Raw genomic sequence first — 19,591 nt, 5'->3', positions numbered from 1 at the left:
GTTTTCAAAGTAGCAACTTTCTTACAACAGTAAGACCATGATAATCTGGCACACATAAGAAATTCTCCCATATATTTATCTTTGCACTGTTTGCAGAACAGAAACATTGGAAATGTCTGTCACAGTGCGTCAGCAGTAACAACTGTCTGTATCACTGAGCAATTATATGTTCAGTGGCCTAAACTGGTTAAAGAAGCAGAGATAGAATGCAATATAAATAATGACGAGTCCATAACTGATAACTGTGACATTGTACCAGTGATAAATTTTGCATCCATTAATGAACTGAGTGCATTTTCAGCTGAAGAAGTGGGTAAATTGATTGACAATGACAAATATTTAGCTGTAGACAAGAGCTGCTGGTGATGTGATATTAAAAAGTATTTTCAAACTACAGGATACATCAGAAACATGGAATGATGAAGAAGAACTGCCTATAACTCAAATGTCTTGGGCTGAGGATCCACAAGCCTTAAATATCTTTGTGCAATTCGCTAAGAGTAGTCAACAATACAGTGCTTTTGAAGTTACAAATCTGTACCTCATACAAAATAATTTTTTTGTCGGAAACGAGCTCAATACAAGAAATAAGTTGTACTCCTGTGATGTCCAGGGGTCTAAGAAGGAAATTACAGCTAAACTGTCAGTGCTAGAAACCAGTCCAATATATTCCATGCCCCTGACAATATCTAATATCCATGCTATTCCTAAAGATAGTGATTCCAAATAAACTGCACAAAATTCTTGGTAACAATTTTTATTAATTAGCTCATCCTTGATCTTTCCATATCGCAGAATTTATTTTATTTCATAACTGGTGCAAAAAGAAAGGTTTATGTATATTGAACTTTTCTAAAATTTTGAACCTTAAACTGATTTAATAGAACAATACAGTATTTGGCTTTTAAAAAAGTTTAGTTTTTGTGGAAAAGTAATATGTACTCTTGACTTTTTATATTGTATTCCCTCTTGCTGTGTTTAGCAATATAGTGGCTACTTGCTGTTGTACATTAAAATTATAGAATTGCTTATATGCCTTTTTTATAGCTGAATTTTAAAAACAACCTTAATAATCCAGCACATTTGATAATCTGGGATTGACAGACCCTGATCATGCCAGATTATCAAGTTCCTAACTTATTTTGTGACTCAAATAGTCTAGATTGTTTGATATTTTATTTATGTTGCTTCAGCTACTGCTATCATCAGATCTGTAGTTAAGCTACTGCCATCATCATATCTATAATTAAGATTAAAGGAACGTAAGAATAAGAGGAGATCACTATACATTATCAGACTGTAACACATGAAAACATAAAAGGTAAAAACTTTCCAACAATAATCAGTGTTAATCATAAAACTTATGCCCAAGTGGGGCATCAACTGTCAATTTTTACTGACTGATTAACACCAAACATTGTTTCTACGAGTTCTAAGTATTGACCAGGAAAATTCTAAAAATTTTAACCTTTTAAGTTTTCATCTCTTGTATCCTGATAATGCACAACAAACATCTCTCATTTTTATGTCCGTTTAATCTCAGTTACAGACATAATGATTGCAGTGGCCAAAACAATGGTATAAATAAAAGATCTATATTACAAGATCTGAATAGTTTTATGCATGACACATCCATGATGTTCTCAGACTCATTCGCAAAATTTATTTTCTTTATTAATAAGCTTCTTTACTAATTTATTGGATTAAATTTAGATGGCATAATTGTGAATAACATTAAGCACTACATTGATAGTTTATTGTTAATACAATTTCTATGATGTATCTGTTTTATGTTACTGTATAACTTATTTATTCCACATCCCTGAACGTTCTCCTTCATAATGGAATCTGTGAAACATAATGAATTAATAAATAAATGAATTAATATTAAAGCATGATGTGATTTTTACACCTATATGTCAGGGTATTTATTCTTAAACATTGATCTATATAGCTCAACATTTATTCTTCAACATTAGTCTTGAAGAATAATGAATAACCTCCATTTGAAAAATACACAGATGCTTGCACATTTGGGGAAGAAAGTGAAGTTTTTCATCATCATGAAAAGATTTTTAATTTGTTTCCCACATATGTAAGATATTACTTACAAGTAATGCTGGCTTCTTTATCCCACTTGACTCAGAATATCTTTCAAGCACTGCATCAGGTGTGTGTACTTTGGTAAACACCAAGCCATTTTCTTCTGCAATCTGCAATTTTAATAAAAATTGAAGGTAACAAACATTTTCTCTGATAAATGAACAGGGTTATAGATTTATATACTAGTGAGAAAATATTCATCTGCTCTGGTCACATAATGATTGGGCACAGAAATATATAGTATAAATTTTACATGCACTGGAGTTAGAAACTCCAATTAGCAACATTTACATGATTAAAACACATTTATTGTGTAAAGAGTCAGAAGTAACTGACTAATGTTGAAGAATAAATGTTGAGCTATATAGATCATTGTTTAAGCCTTAAACAAATTACAAGTTTTTCACACGAGTCAATTTCTCAATAGGAATAGAAGATAAAATGCAAGACAACCAAATTGATAGAGCTGTCAGAACACACTACTGTTGATCTTTGGGTGCCATGCAAGACTGTGTGGTCATTATCACCTATGAACAATTAAATAAAATGAAACTACAAATAAATTCAATTCAAAATTATTACAGTGATTTAGAATAATAATAATAATAGGAATAAACACAAATTGTATAAAATACAGTAAAAGATATTATGGAAGCCTCCCTAACTGAAAATGTTTTATGGTTGTTTGGTTAGAATTAGTGTTTTGAAAAGAATAAATTGCTAGTCTCTTGAACTCAGATGTGGGAGCTCAGAAAAAGCTTTAGAAAACATCTGATATATTTTGAGAAAAGCTAAAATTCTATCAAAACATTATTTGGCCATTTCAGGACACTATACTCTAATTGATCCTCTCACTGGAGAAAAGAAAGGAAGAAAGATCAGAATTTAACTTCCACTCAACATCAAGGCCTTTAGAGATAGAGCATCAGTTTGAAATGTTTCACAGACAGGGAAGGAAATCAGCCATTTCCTGTAAAAAGAAGCATCACAGCATTTGCTTTGGGAATGATGTAGGAAAATGATGGAAGACCTAAATCTGGATGCCCAGATTTAGATTTGAACCATCATCCTCCCAAATTGAAGTCCTAACCACTGCATTATCATGCCCAGTTTCACTGATAAAGGAAACACTAATCATGTCTTTCCCAGACTCTTCAAGCATCAATTGCCAAGTGCAATCTCAGCATATAGTTACATGGGTCTGCGCAAGACTGAATGCACCAATAGTTGAGACATGGTCTGCCACCTACTGCTGGTTGTTGGTCCCTGTGCCAGGGGATAAGGATGGGGAGATGCATCCGCTGTTCAGGTGCATATATCGGATGCCTGCACAATCTCGACATCTCACCAGGTGACGAGAAGAACATGGTATTAAATGATGCTTATAATGATTTCTCTAAGAGTAACTAATTTTTTGTCTGATGATATTATATTGATTATTTCTTAGGATTCCTAATGCTGTTTGTGATCCATTATGATTAGCAATGTATTTTCTCCAAATAATCCAACTGATACAATAAAGCACATACAAATAGCTCACATAACAAGCTCCATAGGGATCCACCCTCATGAGTTTAACACAGATTGAAATATAGAAGGGAGACATAAGAAAAGTTATTTTAACAGTGTGGTCTGTTCTAGGTTTTTGTAGAGCAATGCAGAGCAGTTATGATTGTCACTGATCTCTCAATTTCTCTGTTACCACTCAGGTATTACTTAAAATACCATAAAATAAGCAAGGACACACTTGTTATAAAGACAAAAAAATTATGAATTTACTCTATCACAGAATACAAACCTCATCTTCCAACTGTAATCCATGCTTTATTAAGTTTTCTTCATATTTCTGTCGATAAATGAGAGGTTTTCTTGAATTCTCATCATTTTTGTACACAAGAACCATGTCAATCAAACGGATGCCATCACTGAAAGTTGGTGCTGTTTCCATTTCTTCCTATTGGTAAGAAAGAGAAATATTCAGAAAACATTAAGTTAAAAGAAAATTTGTGAAGTAATTTCTATAAAAATAAACTAATTTATAAATATTCATATACACCAAATTTTATTTAAAAAGCTTTTATAGGTATTGCACCAGTCACTGATGCACATATTTATACAACCTTTTCTGACAGCCACAACACCAGTAATCAGTAAAAGTAAGTTATTTCATACTGTTAGCCATGAGTGTCACACTGTAATCTTTCCATAATAGCTTGGAATCAAGTACAAGCGCAGAAAATTTAAATCACAGAAAAATAAGTGATTTTCATTAATCAATCTATTCAAACCTGATGATGAATTAAACAGAAGCTAGAAAGCGATTTATTGTGGCAGGGGTAGTTAATGTCATGCAAAAAAGCACTACAAAAGTCCATTGTCTACAAGAAGCAGCAGCTTTGCAATCAGTGAAAAGCCAAAATTTCCCAGCCTAGCAGTGAAAGAGCTTAACAAGAAATACACCATTAAAATAGTAAAGAGTCTTTGTTAAGCTGTAAGTCCACATCCAATTGAAAACTAATTACATGTGGTTCCGAAAAGGTTCCATCTAAGGGGACTTATCTTTTTACATATATGTTAATGTACTTTCATCAGTATCACTAGGAGATGGAAACTTTATTCCATCTGCATTGACACATACATTGTTATAAGTAGTGAATCAAGCATAATTTTAGAAAGCGTATTACAGTTCTGGGTAATTAATAAAGCCAAAGTACAGTTTTCAGAATGCAAATGTACTGTTACGAATTATTTGTGGAGTAGATTTAGAATTTCATGCAGAACCCTGCTGAAACAACTTGGTAAAATAATAATTGTTTTTCACTATTCGTATTACTTCATCTTTTCAGAGAAAAACTCAGCTGTCAGATTTACGCAACACATCTACATCTATACTCTGCAAATCACTGTGAAAAATATGAAAGAGGGTATGTCCTGTTGTACCAGTTACTAGGATTTCTTCTTGATCCATTCACATATGGGGTGCAGGAAGTATGGTTGTTTCAATGCCTCTGTGCATACTATAATCATGCTAATATTATGCTCACGATCAGTATCTGAGCAATATGTCTGAGTTTTTAGTATTTCCCTAGAGTCATCATTTAATGCTGGTTCTTGAAACTTTGTAAGTAGACTTTCTTGGCACATTGTACATCTATCTTCAAGAGTCTGCCAGTTCAGTTTCTTCATCATCACTGTAACACTCTCCCATGGGTCAAACAAACATGTGACAATTCATTCTGCTCTCCTCTGTGAATGATCAATATCCCCCATTAGTCCTATCTGGTATGGGTTCCACACACTTGAGCAGTTTTCTAGAATGGGTCACACAAGTGATTTGTCAATAATCTGCTTTGTAGATTGATTGCACTTCCCCAGTATTTCGCCAACAAACCAAAGTTTACCACTGACTTTACCCATGTCTGACTCTATGTGATCATTCCGTTTCATTTCTTTACAAAGTGTTACACGTAGGTATTTGTATGAGTTGACCAATTTCAGCAGTGACTCATTGATATTATAATCATAGGATACTATGTTTTTTTCATTTTGTAAAGTGCAAAGTTTTATATTTTTTAACATTTAAAGCAAGTATTTTTACCACTTTGAAATCTTATCAAGATCTAACTGATTATTTTTGTAGCTCCTTTCTGGGAGTACTTCATTATAGATAACTGTATCATCTGCAAAAAAGTCTGAGATTACTATTGTCTGCAAGGTCATTAACATACAACATGAAAAGCAACAGTAACAACACACATCCTTGGGGCACATCTGACATCCTTGGGGCACATCTGAAGTTACTTCTACACTGATGGTGACTCTCCATCCAGGATAATATATTGCATCCTCCCTACAAAAAGTCCTCAATCCAGTCACAAATTTCACTTGATGCCCCATATCATTGTACTGTTGGCAGTAAGCATAGGTGTGGTAATGAGTCAAATGCTTTTCAGAAATCAAGAGATACTGCATCTACCTGACTGCCTTGATACACAGCTTGGAGTATGTCATGTAAAAAAAGTGAGAGCTGGGTTTCACACATTTTTCAAATCCATGTTGGTCTGCATGGAGGAGGTCATTCTGTTCAGCGTGCCTCATTACAATAGAGCTCACAGTCTGTTCTAAGATTCTACAACAAATCAATGTCAAGGATATTAAGTGGTAGTTTAGTAGATCACTTCCAGTACATTTCTTGTTGACAAGTGTGACGTGTTTTTTTCCTGAGAACTAGGCCTTTTTTCCTGAGAACTAGGCCTCAGTATTTTGTTCTAAGGATCTACAACAGATTATAGTTATTAGAGGAGCTAATGCAGCCACAAACTCAGTATAGAATCTGACAGGGATGGCATTAGTGCCTGGAGCTTTTTTCAACTTTAACTATTTCAGCAGTTTCTCAACACCACTGACACTAATAATTATTCCACTCATAATTTTAGTGGTACAAGTTCACTGAATCCTTACCAAGATAAAGATTAATCTAACAAGGATTAAAAGGAGCCCATGGTTCAGATATACACATTTCTTTCGCTGCCATAAAAGTGCAGTTTAAAAGAAGCCTACCAACTGCACTGGTGACCAAGTTCCAGTAATTTCAGTGGGGAACCAACTGATTTACATATTGTCTCTGTATACAAATGTCAATGTCCCAACCAACAGATTCACTCACTGACCCATCATCACCCAGCCCATACTTCTAAGGATGTTGTTGTTTTTGTTGTGGTCTTCAGTCCAAAAACTGGTTTGATGCAGCTCTCCATGATACGATAGGTTGTGCAAGCCTCTTCATTCTCTGAGTAACCACCAAAACCTACATCCTTCTATATTTGATTACTGTATTCATCTCTTGGCCTCCCTCTATGACTTTTAGCCCCATCCCCCAAGCTTCCCTCCAGTCTAATTGGTGATCCCTTGATGTCTCAGAATGAGTCCTACCAACCAATCCCTTCTTCCAGTAAGGTTGTGCCACAAATTTCTTTTCTCCCCAGTTCTATTCAGTACCTTCTCATTAGTTATGTGATCTATCCATCTAATTTCCAGCATTCTTCTGCAGCACCACATTTCAAAAGCTTCTATTTTCTTCTTGTGTAAACTGTTTGTCACCCATGTTTTACTTCCACACATGGCTGCACTCTATACAAATACTTTCAGAAAAGACTTCCTGACGCTTAAATCTATAGTCGATGTTAACAAATTTCTCTTCTTCAGAAATGACTTTCTTGCCATTGCCAGTCTACATTTTAAGTCCTCTCTACTTCAACCATCATCAGTTATTTTGCTGCCCAAATGGCAAATCTCATCTACTAATTTAAGTGTCTTGTTTCCTAATGTAATTTGCTCAGCATCATCTGATTAAATTTAACTACATTCCATTATCCAGTTTTTGCTTTTGTTGATGTTCATCTTATACCCACCTTTAAAGACACTGTCCATTCTGTTCAACTGCTCTTCAAAGTCCTCTGCTGTCACTGACATAATTACAATGTCATCCACAAACCTCAAAGTTATTATTTCTTTTCCGTGAGTTTTAATTTCTTCTCCAAATTTTCCTTCAGTCTCCTTTACTGCTTGTTCAATGTACAGATTCAATAACATCGGGGACAGGCTGCAACCCTGTCTTACTCCCTTCCCTTCCTTTTCATGCCTGCCAACTCTTATAACTATCGTCTCACTTGTGTTAAAGTTGTAAACAGCCTTTTGCTCCCTGTATTTTACCACTGCTACCTTCAGAATTTCAAAGAAAGCATTCCTGTCAACACTGTCAAAAGCCTTTTCCAACTCTACAGATGCCATAAATGTAAGTTTGCCTTTCATTAACCTACCTTCTAAGATGAGTCATAGTGTCACTATTGCCTAGCATGTGACTACATTTCTCTAGAATCAAAACTGATCTTCATCGAGGTTGGCTTCTACCAGTTTTTCTATTCTTCTGTAAAGAATTTGTGTTAGTATTTTGCAACTGTGATATAAAACTGACAGTTCAATAATATTCACATCTGCTAGCACCTGCTTTCTTGGGAATTAGTATTAATACATTCTTCTCGAAGTCTGAGGGTACTTCACCTGTCTCATGTATCCTGCACACCAGAAGAGTTTTGTCTTAGTTGGCTTTCCCAAGGCTATCAGTACATCTGACGGAATGTTGTCTACTCCTGGGGCCTTGTTTTGACTTAGGTCTTTTACTGCCCCATCAAATTTTTCTCACAGTATCATGTCTCCCATCTCCTATTCATCTATGTCTTCTTCCACTTCTATAATATTCCCTGCAAGGTCATCTCCTTTGTATAGACACTCTTTATACTCCTTCCACCTTTTAGCTTTCCCTTCTTGGCTTAGTACTGTCTTCCCATCTGAGCAGTTGATACTCATATGGCTACTTGCCTCTTTTGTTTTCCTTTAAGTAGTATCTATCTTACCCCTAGTGATATTTAGTTCTATTTCCTTGTATTTGTCCTCTGGCGACTCCTGCATAGCCAATTTGCATTTCCTGGAAATTTGTTAAAGACAGAAATTTGAAATTTGCAGTGGCTATTGATTTTACACTGCAGGTATCATTTAAGCAGGAGGTGAAATACGGAATGAATGCTTTTTTGAAAATATGTACTATTGAGACAATTCTGAAATTAGACTTACAAAAATCGGTATTTGGTTTTTCAGTCAGAAATATAGAACTATGTGTTCCAGCATTTTTGGAAATGTAACTCCTTTGGGGATGAAATAGTGGCTGAAATTTTTTTGAAAATACATGTTATAGCGCTTTTAGAAATTCAACCCCTAAGAGGGTGAAATAAGGGATGAAATGCTTTATGAAACATTTCATTATGAAAACATTTTTAACTTAAATCTATGAAAATTTGAATGTGGTTTCTCAGATTAAAAAAAAAAAAAAAAAAAAAAAGAAAAGAAAAGAAAAGGAAGTGTTTCAGTGTTTTAGGAAGCTCAACCCCTAATGGGGTGATGTAGAGGATGAAAAGCCTTTTCAAAATACATTGCTTTTAGGGCAATTTTTAAGCTAGGCCTATGAAAATTGGCATTTGGTTTCTCACTCACATATAAAAAAGTATGCGCATCTGCATTTTTGGAAATTCAACCACTAATGGAGTAAAATATCAGGTGAAATCTTTTTTGAAAATAAATCATTTTTAAAAAAACTACTAAAGCATTTTCAAACCTACATCTAAGAAAACTGCTATTTGATTTCTCCACTAGAAATTTAAAAGAATATGTGTTTCACTGTTTTGGCAATTCAACCCCTAAGGAGAGAAATATAATCGTGACAGAATAATATTAAGTAGGGAGTAAATCATGGACATATACTGTGCATGGGTATTTGTTTTTGTACATGCGGACATTAAATGGGAGGTGTGGAATATGAGAAAAAGGCAAGAGACGGCGAGAAATGGTTTCACCTGCTTTGGGCAGGGTCTTTTACATTTTGGTATTGCAGCTTGGTGGTGGCTTGACTGTCAAAGAGCAACCACACTCTACAAGACTGGAAACGAAAGACAATGTGGTTTTGTGACAAATAAAATATACTGTAATCTGGATTGTCCTGTTGAGCCTTCGAGGTGTATGTAGTATGACAAGTAGTGTTCTACTCAAATTTATGAGTCACACTAATGATCCGTACACCCATTTCAGGAAATATATGTTTGTAAAAGGAAAGTAGTGGATGTGCTTTTTTGTGTTATGTGTAGAAGCTATCTTCTTTTGCTCCAATAACAGCTGCAGAATGTGAAGTAGTCAGGCCTTTCCTTGGCTATGCATGGGATTTCAGAGACACTGATTAGCAGGATCTCTACTTCAAGAGAATCAGATGGCAACTGGATTAAAGGTAAAAAGGTAAATTCATCAGATATTACTCATGAAGTGTTATGACTCAGTTTCAACTACAAGGAGTGATCCAGAGGCAACATCAAACCCTAACTCAACAAGAAAAACACTTCATTTGGCTGCCACTGTACATGATGCAGAGCACTGGAGCAAAAAGGAGAAAGTGAAGAACTATAAATCTGCAAAATCTTTAAATTCAATGAGTGATAAATTACGGCATTGCTACAAGCAGCAAGGATTAAACAAAAAGGGGAACTATAAGTGAACAGACATAAAACTCAGTAATGACCCATTAACAAGAAACCAAAAAGAAATATCAGAACTATTCATGAAAACTGAAGAAAAACCATACTTATACAATTATGGTACAAGCATTATGGTAACTTCAATTAAATTTATGTGTCAAGTAAACAATGTTGACATATGAATAAAAGAATGTTTTAACTATGACAGAGTAATTTCTCAGTGGGCCTGGAGGAGTAGAATTTTTTGGTGGTTCAGAGAAGAAGATTTCAAATCCGGACATTTGTAGGGATGCAGTGGTAGCTGAGCAAGACTGCAGGGGTGCTGGTGTATGTCACAGTTCAGTTCACCTATCACTGTGTTCAAGACATCGGCTACACCAGGTGGTGAAAATCGTCACAGTACTCGCCACATACACATGGTTGCAGTGGCTACATGACAAGAGATTGCAGTTGATTGGAAAGGGTGAGCTATTCAGAAAATACTGCAATAAAACATTGCTCTGGAAAGAAAACTTCAATTGTAAAATCACATGATATGTCATGTACAGCTGTCGAACATTTTTTTTTCTTTTTTTTTTTTTTTTTTTTTTTTTTTTTTTTTTTTTTTTTTTTTTTTTTTTAAAAAAAAAGTTCACTAACCAGCTAGGGGAGAGCAAAACTTCGAAATTTATGCTACACAACTGACAAATTTAAATATAATTGTTATTTGCATATATAGAAGCCCAGATGGAAACGTAACTACTTTCATTGAAAATCTTGAGAAGGCACTTAACAGTATAAAAACAGTTAGTAAAACAACCAGCAAATGTGGTGACTAATATAGATTTCAACAAGAACTCAAAAGACAGATTAAACCTTGAGGCCTTATTAAAAACCTACAATATACATACAACTATCAAATCCCCCACCAGAGTCACCAAATCATCAAGCAGTTCTACAGATCAGATACTAAAAAATACAGATACATATTTATACAAATCTGGAAATATGAATACAGGTTTCAGTGATCATTATGCACAGTTTATTGAATTCCCAGTAGAGACTGCAGGAAATACTGAACAACAAATGACACGAAAAGGTAGAAATTTTAGCAAGCACATCCTAGAACACTTCAGGCACTTACTAAAAAAAGAAACATGGAATGATATAGACAACTATGAGGACACATGTAAAAAGTTTGACATATTCATGGAAATATTCTCCCATTATTTCAATATTTCTTTTCCAGTTAAAAACCAAACATTAAAAACTAAAAAAAGACATGTTACATGACTGACGAAAGGCATTAAAGTATCATGTGCTGAAAAGAGGAGACTTTATTAAATCTCAAAAACACAAAATGTCACAGAAGAATTTCTGGTGTATTTCAAGAATTATAAGAGAGTGCTTCACAAATTCATAAAAGAAGCTAAAAAAACAACAAATGATCACCATATAATAATGGCCAGGAACAAAATGAGAGCCATGTGGAAGATAGTCAGAGAACAAGTAGGAAATGAGACCTCTCAAAATGTAAATTTCCAGGTAATCCAATATGGCAACAAAATTACTAATCCAGAAGAAGTAGTAAATGCTTTTAATACATACTTTGCAAATATTAGTGAAAAATTACTCTCTGATGTAAAGTTTTCAAATAAAAATCCTGCTACAACACCATCAAATCAAAATAGAAACTGCAACTACCTATTTCTTACTCCAACCAACCCTAAGGAAATTATACTATCAATTAGAGAGTTAAAAACAAAATTTTCAACAGGTGTGGATGAGATTCCAGATTATGTCATTAAAAATGTGGGTGACCTCATTGCAATACCATTAGCCCACATTTTCAACAGTTCATTAACAAATGGAGTCTTTCCTTCCTGCTTAAAGACAGTGAAACTGAAACCACTGTTCAAAAAGGGTAAGAAAGAAGACATAGCCAATTATAGACCTATTGCCTTGCTATCTACATTTTCAAAAATACTAGAAAAAATTTTTCATAAGAGGTTGCTAGATTTTCTAGAAAAGTGCAAAATGTTATCCACAACCCAACATGGCTTCCGGAAAGGCCAATCAACAGAAACAGCAATATATGAATTTCTGGGTGAAGTACTTGAAAAAATTGATAGTGGACAAAAAGTAACTGGCATATGCCTTGATCTGTCTAAGGCTTTTGACATCATATACCACAGCCTATTGCTGCAGAAGCTTGAAAGAATTGGTATCAGAGGTATGCCTAACAACTGGCTTAGATCGTATCTTACTGACCACAAGCAAGTAGTAGAAATACATTTTCACAAAGAAAATAAATCAACAAGACACTATTCTGATTATAAAGCAGTAAAATATGGAGTACCGCAGGGCTCGGTACTGGGCCCCATCTTATTTTTTTTATATATATATATATATATATAATAGAAGGAAACATTCCACGTGGGAAAAATTATATATAAAATCAAAGATGAGGTGACTTACCGAACGAAAGCGCTGGCAGGTCGATAGACACACAGGATGGATATGTGCGTGTGTGCGAGTGTATACCTGTCCTTTTTTCCCCCTAAGGTAAGTCTTTCCGCTCCCGGGATTGGAATGACTCCTTACCCTCTCCCTTAAAACCCACTTCCTTTCGTCTTCCCCTCTCCTTCCCTCTTTCCTGATGAGGCAACAGTTTGTTGCGAAAGCTTGAATTTTGTGTGTATGTTTGTGTTTGTTGTGTGTCTATCGACCTGCCAGCGCTTTTGTTCGGTAAGTCACCTCATCTTTGATTTTTATATATATATATATAAAAAAAACAAAGATGAGGTGACTTACTGAACGAAAGCGCTGGCAGGTCGATAGACACACAAACAAACACAAACATACACACAAAATTCAAGCTTTCGCAACAAACTGTTGCCTCATCAGGAAAGAGGGAAGGAGAGGGGAAGACAAAAGGAAGTGGGTTTTAAGGGAGAGGGTAAGGAGTCATTCCAATCCCGGGAACGGAAAGACTTACCTTAGGGGGAAAAAAGGACAGGTATACACTCGCACACACGCACATATCCATCCACACATACAGACACAAGCAGACATATGTCTGCTAGTGTCTGTATGTGTGGATGGATATGTGCGTGTGTGCGAGTGTATACCTGTCCTTTTCTCCCCCTAAGGTAAGTCTTTCCGCTCCCGGGATTGGAATGACTCCTTACCCTCTCCCTTAAAACCCACTTCCTTTCGTCTTCCCCTCTCCTTCCCTCTTTCCTGATGAGGCAACAGTTTGTTGCGAAAGCTTGAATTTTGTGTGTATGTTTGTGTTTGTTTGTGTGTCTATCGACCTGCCAGCACTTTCGTTCGGTAAGTCACCTCATCTTTGTTTTTATATATGAGGGCAGTTCAATAAGTAATGCAACACATTTTTTTTCTCGGCCAATTTTGGTTGAAAAAACCAGAAATTTCTTGTGAAATATTTTCAAACATTCCTGCTTCGTCTCGTATAGTTTCATTGACTTCCGACAGGTGGCAGCGCTGTACGGAGCTGTTAAAATGGCGTGTGTTACGGATGTGCGTTGCAACCAACGGGCAGTGATAGAGTTTCTTTTGGCAGAAAACCAGGGCATCTCAGATATTCATAGGCGCTTGCAGAATGTCTACGGTGATCTGGCAGTGGACAAAAGCACGGTGAGTCGTTGGGCAAAGCGTGTGTCATCATCGCCGCAAGGTCAAGCAAGACTGTCTGATCTCCCGCGTGCGGGCCGGCCGTGCACAGCTGTGACTCCTGCAATGGCGGAGCGTGCGAACACACTCGTTCGAGATGATCGACGGATCACCATCAAACAATTCAGTGCTCAACTTGACATCTCTGTTGGTAGTGCTGTCAGAATTGTTCACTAGTTGGGATATTCAAAGGTTTGTTCCCGCTGGGTCCCTCGTTGTCTAACCGAATACCATAAAGAACAAAGGAGAACCATCTGTGCGGAATTGCTTGCTCGTCATGTGACTGAGGGTGACAATTTCTTGTCAAAGATTGTTACAGGCGATGAAACATGGGTTCATCACTTCGAACCTGAAACAAAACGGCAATCAATGGAGTGACGCCACACCCACTCCCCTACCAAGAAAAAGTTTAAAGCCATACCCTCAGCCAGTAAAGTCATGGTTACAGTCTTCTGGGACACTGAAGGGGCTATTCTGTTCGATGTCCTTCCGCATGGTCAAACGATCAACTCTGAAGTGTATTGTGCTACTCTTCAGAAATTGAAGAAACGACTTCAGCGTGTTCATAGGCACAAAAATCTGAATGAACTTCTCTTTCTTCATGACAACGCAAGACCTCACACAAGTCTTCGCACCCGAGAGGAGCTCACAAAACTTCAGTGGACTGTTCTTCCTCATGCACCCTACAGCCCCGATCTCGCACCGTCGGATTTCCATATGTTTGGCCCAATGAAGGACGCAATCCGTGGGAGGCACTACGCGGATGATGAAGAAGTTATTGATGCAGTACGACGTTGGCTTCGACATCGACCAGTGGAATGGTACCGTGCAGGCATACAGGCCCTCATTTCAGAGTGGCGTAAGGCCGTAGCATTGAATGGAGATTACATTGAAAAATAGTGTTGTATAGCTAAAAGATTGGGGAATAACCTGGTGTATTTCAATGCTGAATAAAACAACCCCTGTTTCAGAAAAAAAATGTGTTGCATTACTTATTGAACTGCCCTCGTATAATTTTTCCCACGTGGAATGTTTCCTTCTATATATATATATATATATATATATATATATATATATATCTAAAAAGAAAGATGATGAAACTTACCAAACAAAAGCGCTGGCAGGTCGATAGACACACAAACAAACACAAACATACACACAAAATTCTAGCTTTCGCAACCAATGGTTGCCTCGTCAGGAAAGAGGGAAGGAGAAGGAAAGACAAAAGGATATGGGTTTTAAGGGAGAGGGTAAGGAGTCATTCCAATCCCGGGAGCGGAAAGACTTACCTTAGGGGGAAAAAAGGACAGGTATACACTCGCACACACACACATATCCATCCACACATACACAGACACAAGCAGACATTTGTAAAGGCAAAGAGTTTGGGCAGAGATGTCAGTCGTGGCGGATGTACAGAGGCAAAGATGAAGTTGAAAGACAGGTGAGGTATGAGCGGCGGCAAATTGAAATTAGAAATTAGCGGAGATTGAGGCCTGGCGGATAGCGAGAAGAAAGGATATGCTGAAGGGCAAGCTCCCATCTCCGGAGTTCTGACAGGTTGGTGTTAGTGGGAAGTATCCAGATAACCCGGACAGTGTAACACTGTGCCAAGATGTGCTGGCCGTGCACCAAGGCATGTTTAGCCACAGGGTGATCCTCATTACCAACAAACACTGTCTGCCTGTGTCCATTCATGCGAATGGACAGTTTGTTGCTGGTCATTCCCACATAGAACGCTTCACAGTGTAGGCAGGTCAGTTGGTAAATCACATGGGTGCTTTCACACGTGGCTCTGCCTTTGATCGTGTACACCTTCCGGGTTACAGGACTGGAATAGGTGGTGGTGGGAGGGTGCATGGGACAGGTTTTACACCGGGGGCGGTTACAGGGGTAGGAGCCAGAGGGTAGGGAAGGTGGTTCGGGGATTTCATAGGGATGAACTAAGAGGTTGCGAAGGTTAGGTGGACGACGGAAAGACACTCTTGGTGGAGTGGGGAGGATTTCATGAAGGATGGATCTCATTTCAGGGCAGGATTTGAGGAAGTCATATCCCTGCTGGAGAGCCACATTCAGAATCTGATCCAGTCCCGGAAAGTATCCTGTCACAAGTGGGGCACTTTTGGGGTTCTTCTGTGGAAGGTTCCGGGTTTGAGGAGATGAGGATGTGGCTCTGGTTATTTGCTTCTGTACCAGGTCGGGAGGGTAGTTACGGGATGCAAAAGCTGTTTTCAGGTTGTTGGTGTAATGGTTCAAGGATTCCGGACTGGAGCAGATTCGTTTGCCACGAAGACCTAGGCTGTAGGGAAGGGACCGTTTGATGTGGAATGGGTGGCAGCTGTCATAATGGAGGTACTGTTGCTTGTTGGTGGGTTTAATGTGGACGGACGTGTGAAGCTGGCCATTGGACAGGTGGAGGTCAACGTCAACGTCAACGTCAAGGAAAGTGGCATGGGATTTGGAGTAGGACCAGGTGAATCTGATGGAACCAAAGGAGTTAAGGTTGGAGAGGAAATTCTGGAGTTCTTCTTCACTGTGAGTCCAGATCACGAAGATGTCATCAATAAATCTGTACCAAACTTCTGCTCCAGTCCGGAATCCTTGAACCATTACACCACCAACCTGAAAACAGCTTTTGCATCCCGTAACTACCCTCCCGACCTGGTACAGAAGCAAATAACCAGAGCCACATCCTCATCTCCTCAAACCCGGAACCTTCCACAGAAGAACCCCAAAAGTGCCCCACTTGTGACAGGATACTTTCCGGGACTGGATCAGATTCTGAATGTGGCTCTCCAGCAGGGATACGACTTCCTCAAATCCTGCCCTGAAATGAGATCCATCCTTCATGAAATCCTCCCCACTCCACCAAGAGTGTCTTTCCGTCGTCCACCTAACCTTCGCAACCTCTTAGTTCATCCCTATGAAATCCCCGAACCACCTTCCCTACCCTCTGGCTCCTACCCCTGTAACCGCCCCCGGTGTAAAACCTGTCCCATGCACCCTCCCACCACCACCTATTCCAGTCCTGTAACCCGGAAGGTGTACACGATCAAAGGCAGAGCCACGTGTGAAAGCACCCATGTGATTTACCAACTGACCTGCCTACACTGTGAAGCGTTCTATGTGGGAATGACCAGCAACAAACTGTCCATTCGCATGAATGGACACAGGCAGACAGTGTTTGTTGGTAATGAGGATCACCCTGTGGCTAAACATGCCTTGGTGCGCGGCCAGCACATCTTGGCACAGTGTTACACTGTCCGGGTTATCTGGATACTTCCCACTAACACCAACCTGTCAGAACTCCGGAGATGGGAACTTGCCCTTCAGCATATCCTTTCTTCTCACTATCCGCCAGGCCTCAATCTCCGCTAATTTCTAATTTCAATTTGCCGCCGCTCATACCTCACCTGTCTTTCAACTTCATCTTTGCCTCTGTACATCCGCCCCGACTGACATCTCTGCCCAAACTCTTTGCCTTTACAAATGTCTGCTTGTGTCTGTGTATGTGTGGATGGATATGTGTGTGTGTGCGAGTGTATACCTGTCCTTTTTTCCCCCTAAGGTAAGTCTTTCCGCTCCCGGGATTGGAATGACTCCTTACCCTCTCCCTTAAAACCCATATCCTTTTGTCTTTCCTTCTCCTTCCCTCTTTCCTGACGAGGCAACCATTGGTTGCGAAAGCTAGAATTTTGTGTGTATGTTTGTGTTTGTTTGTGTGTCTATCGACCTGCCAGCGCTTTTGTTTGGTAAGTTTCATTATCTTTCTTTTTAGATATATTTTTCCCACGTGGAATGTTTCCCTCTATTATATATATATATATATATATATATATATATATATATATATATATATATATATATATATATATATATAAAAAAGAAAGATGATGAAACTTACCAAACAAAAGCGCTGGCAGGTCGATAGACACACAAACAAACACAAACATACACACAAAATTCTAGCTTTCGCAACCAATGGTTGCCTCGTCAGGAAAGAGGGAAGGAGAAGGAAAGACAAAAGGATATGGGTTTTAAGGGAGAGGGTAAGGAGTCATTCCAATCCCGGGAGCGGAAAGACTTACCTTAGGGGGAAAAAAGGACAGGTATACACTCGCACACACACACATATCCATCCACACATACACAGACATATATATATATATATATGACCTAACTTCAACCAACCAGTACCATAGCACTATCCAGTTTGCAGATGAGACAAGCATATTAGTCAGTGGGAAGACTGCAGAGATACTACAGACAAGACTGTCTGAGGCATTAACAAATGTTGTAAACTGGTTCAACCAAAACAAACTAATAATAAGTAAAAGTAAAACAATAGCATTAAATTTTCATAATGTCACGAGAAACACTGAAGAGGATATAAGAATTCAGATGTCAGACACAGATATTGCAAGTGTGCCTAATACAAAATTTCTGGGGGGCTGGCTACAGAATAATCTTAGATGGGAAACTCACATTCACAACATATTAGAGAAGCTAAGTACCATGTGTTATTTAATGAGAGTGCTAGAAAACTGCTGTCATAAGGACTGTCTAATGACAGTTTACTATTCTAATATACATTCTGTCCTAAAATATGGGATCACTTTCCGGGGTAACTCACCATCCTGCCTAAAACTCTTCAGGATGCAAAAAAGAATAGTGAGAATCATGGCTGGAATAAAAAGGAACAAACCATGTAGACCATTGTTTAAAAGGATGGGGATTCTTCCCCTTCCATGTATTTTCCTATTTGAAAGTGCAATGTTTATAAAGAAATATACAATAACAAATCCTAGTATCCTCCCCAAAAATGAAAATGTTCATCATCATAATACAAGACAGTAAACTGACTTTCATGTACTCCATACAAAAACCAGTTTGTGCCAAAAAGGAACATTACACCATGGAAAAATTATCTACAATAAATTGCCAAGAGAAAGTAAAGTAAAGACTGATGTAAAAAATTTTAAAGCAACATTAAAAGAATATCTGTTGACACATTGCTTTTATAGCATGGAAGAGTTCCTCCAAAATCCTCGAGCGTCTAAGTGATGATTATGCAAATACTGTAATCATTAATACTGGCCTATAAATACATTGAGATGTAATTCTCAAGTTTCTAATGGGGTTCAAGTATAAGTTGTATACCGACTTGCCCAGTATATGAAGTAAAATTCTGTGAATGTAATTCTCTAGTGCATATGTCAATTCATAGTGTAGAAGAGTTCCTCAAAAATCCTTAGAGCTTAAGTGAGGATCATGCAAATACTGTAATCGTTAATATTGGCTTATACATGTATTCAATTGTAAACTTCAAGTTTCCAATGTAGTTTAATTATAACTTACACATTGACTTGTCCAGTATATGAAGTGCTGTAAAATTTTGTGAACATAATTTTCTAGTTTATAAAGTGTTTTAATTGTAAGATATACTTTGACCTGTCCAATATCTGATGTGCTGTACTGTACATGTAAGATTTACTGGACCAATAAATACAATACAATACAATACAATGTTGAAAACTTTTTTTTTCATCTACACAATGACATAGTGTTTCAGTGTTATCATGTTTAAGAAAACAATGCATTAACAGAGGGCATATAATAGAGAATATTTGTGTTGTATGCCAGTCATTACTAGAAGAATGGCCGCAGAGGTTCCAGAAAGGGTTAAAAGGATTTTTGCAACAAGTGTCTGATGAAATGAATTATAATTTTAAGGAATT

At 37.6% G+C, this 19,591-nt stretch overlaps 1 protein-coding gene across 1 annotated transcript in view; it reads right to left on the bottom strand.

Annotated features, from left to right (window-relative positions):
• Positions 1–1,962: 1,962 nt before the first annotated feature.
• Positions 1,963–19,591, bottom strand: part of LOC124712312 (anoctamin-6-like) — a 54,605-nt gene continuing 36,976 nt past the window's right edge. The window contains exons 2-4 of the mRNA XM_047242605.1: positions 3,902–4,057; positions 2,112–2,213; positions 1,963–1,980 (exon numbers count right to left, since the gene is read on the bottom strand). Of these exons, the coding sequence (XP_047098561.1) occupies positions 1,963–1,980; positions 2,112–2,213; positions 3,902–4,051 (270 nt within the window). The 5' untranslated portion in view covers positions 4,052–4,057. The remainder of the gene's footprint in view (positions 1,981–2,111; positions 2,214–3,901; positions 4,058–19,591) is intronic.

The sequence above is a fragment of the Schistocerca piceifrons genome, chromosome 8 (genome assembly GCF_021461385.2).
Source record: "Schistocerca piceifrons isolate TAMUIC-IGC-003096 chromosome 8, iqSchPice1.1, whole genome shotgun sequence".
Classification (NCBI taxonomy): domain Eukaryota; kingdom Metazoa; phylum Arthropoda; class Insecta; order Orthoptera; family Acrididae; genus Schistocerca; species Schistocerca piceifrons.
The sequence above is the reverse complement of the archived record's forward strand: the minus strand, read 5'-3'. Positions and strand labels throughout refer to the sequence as shown.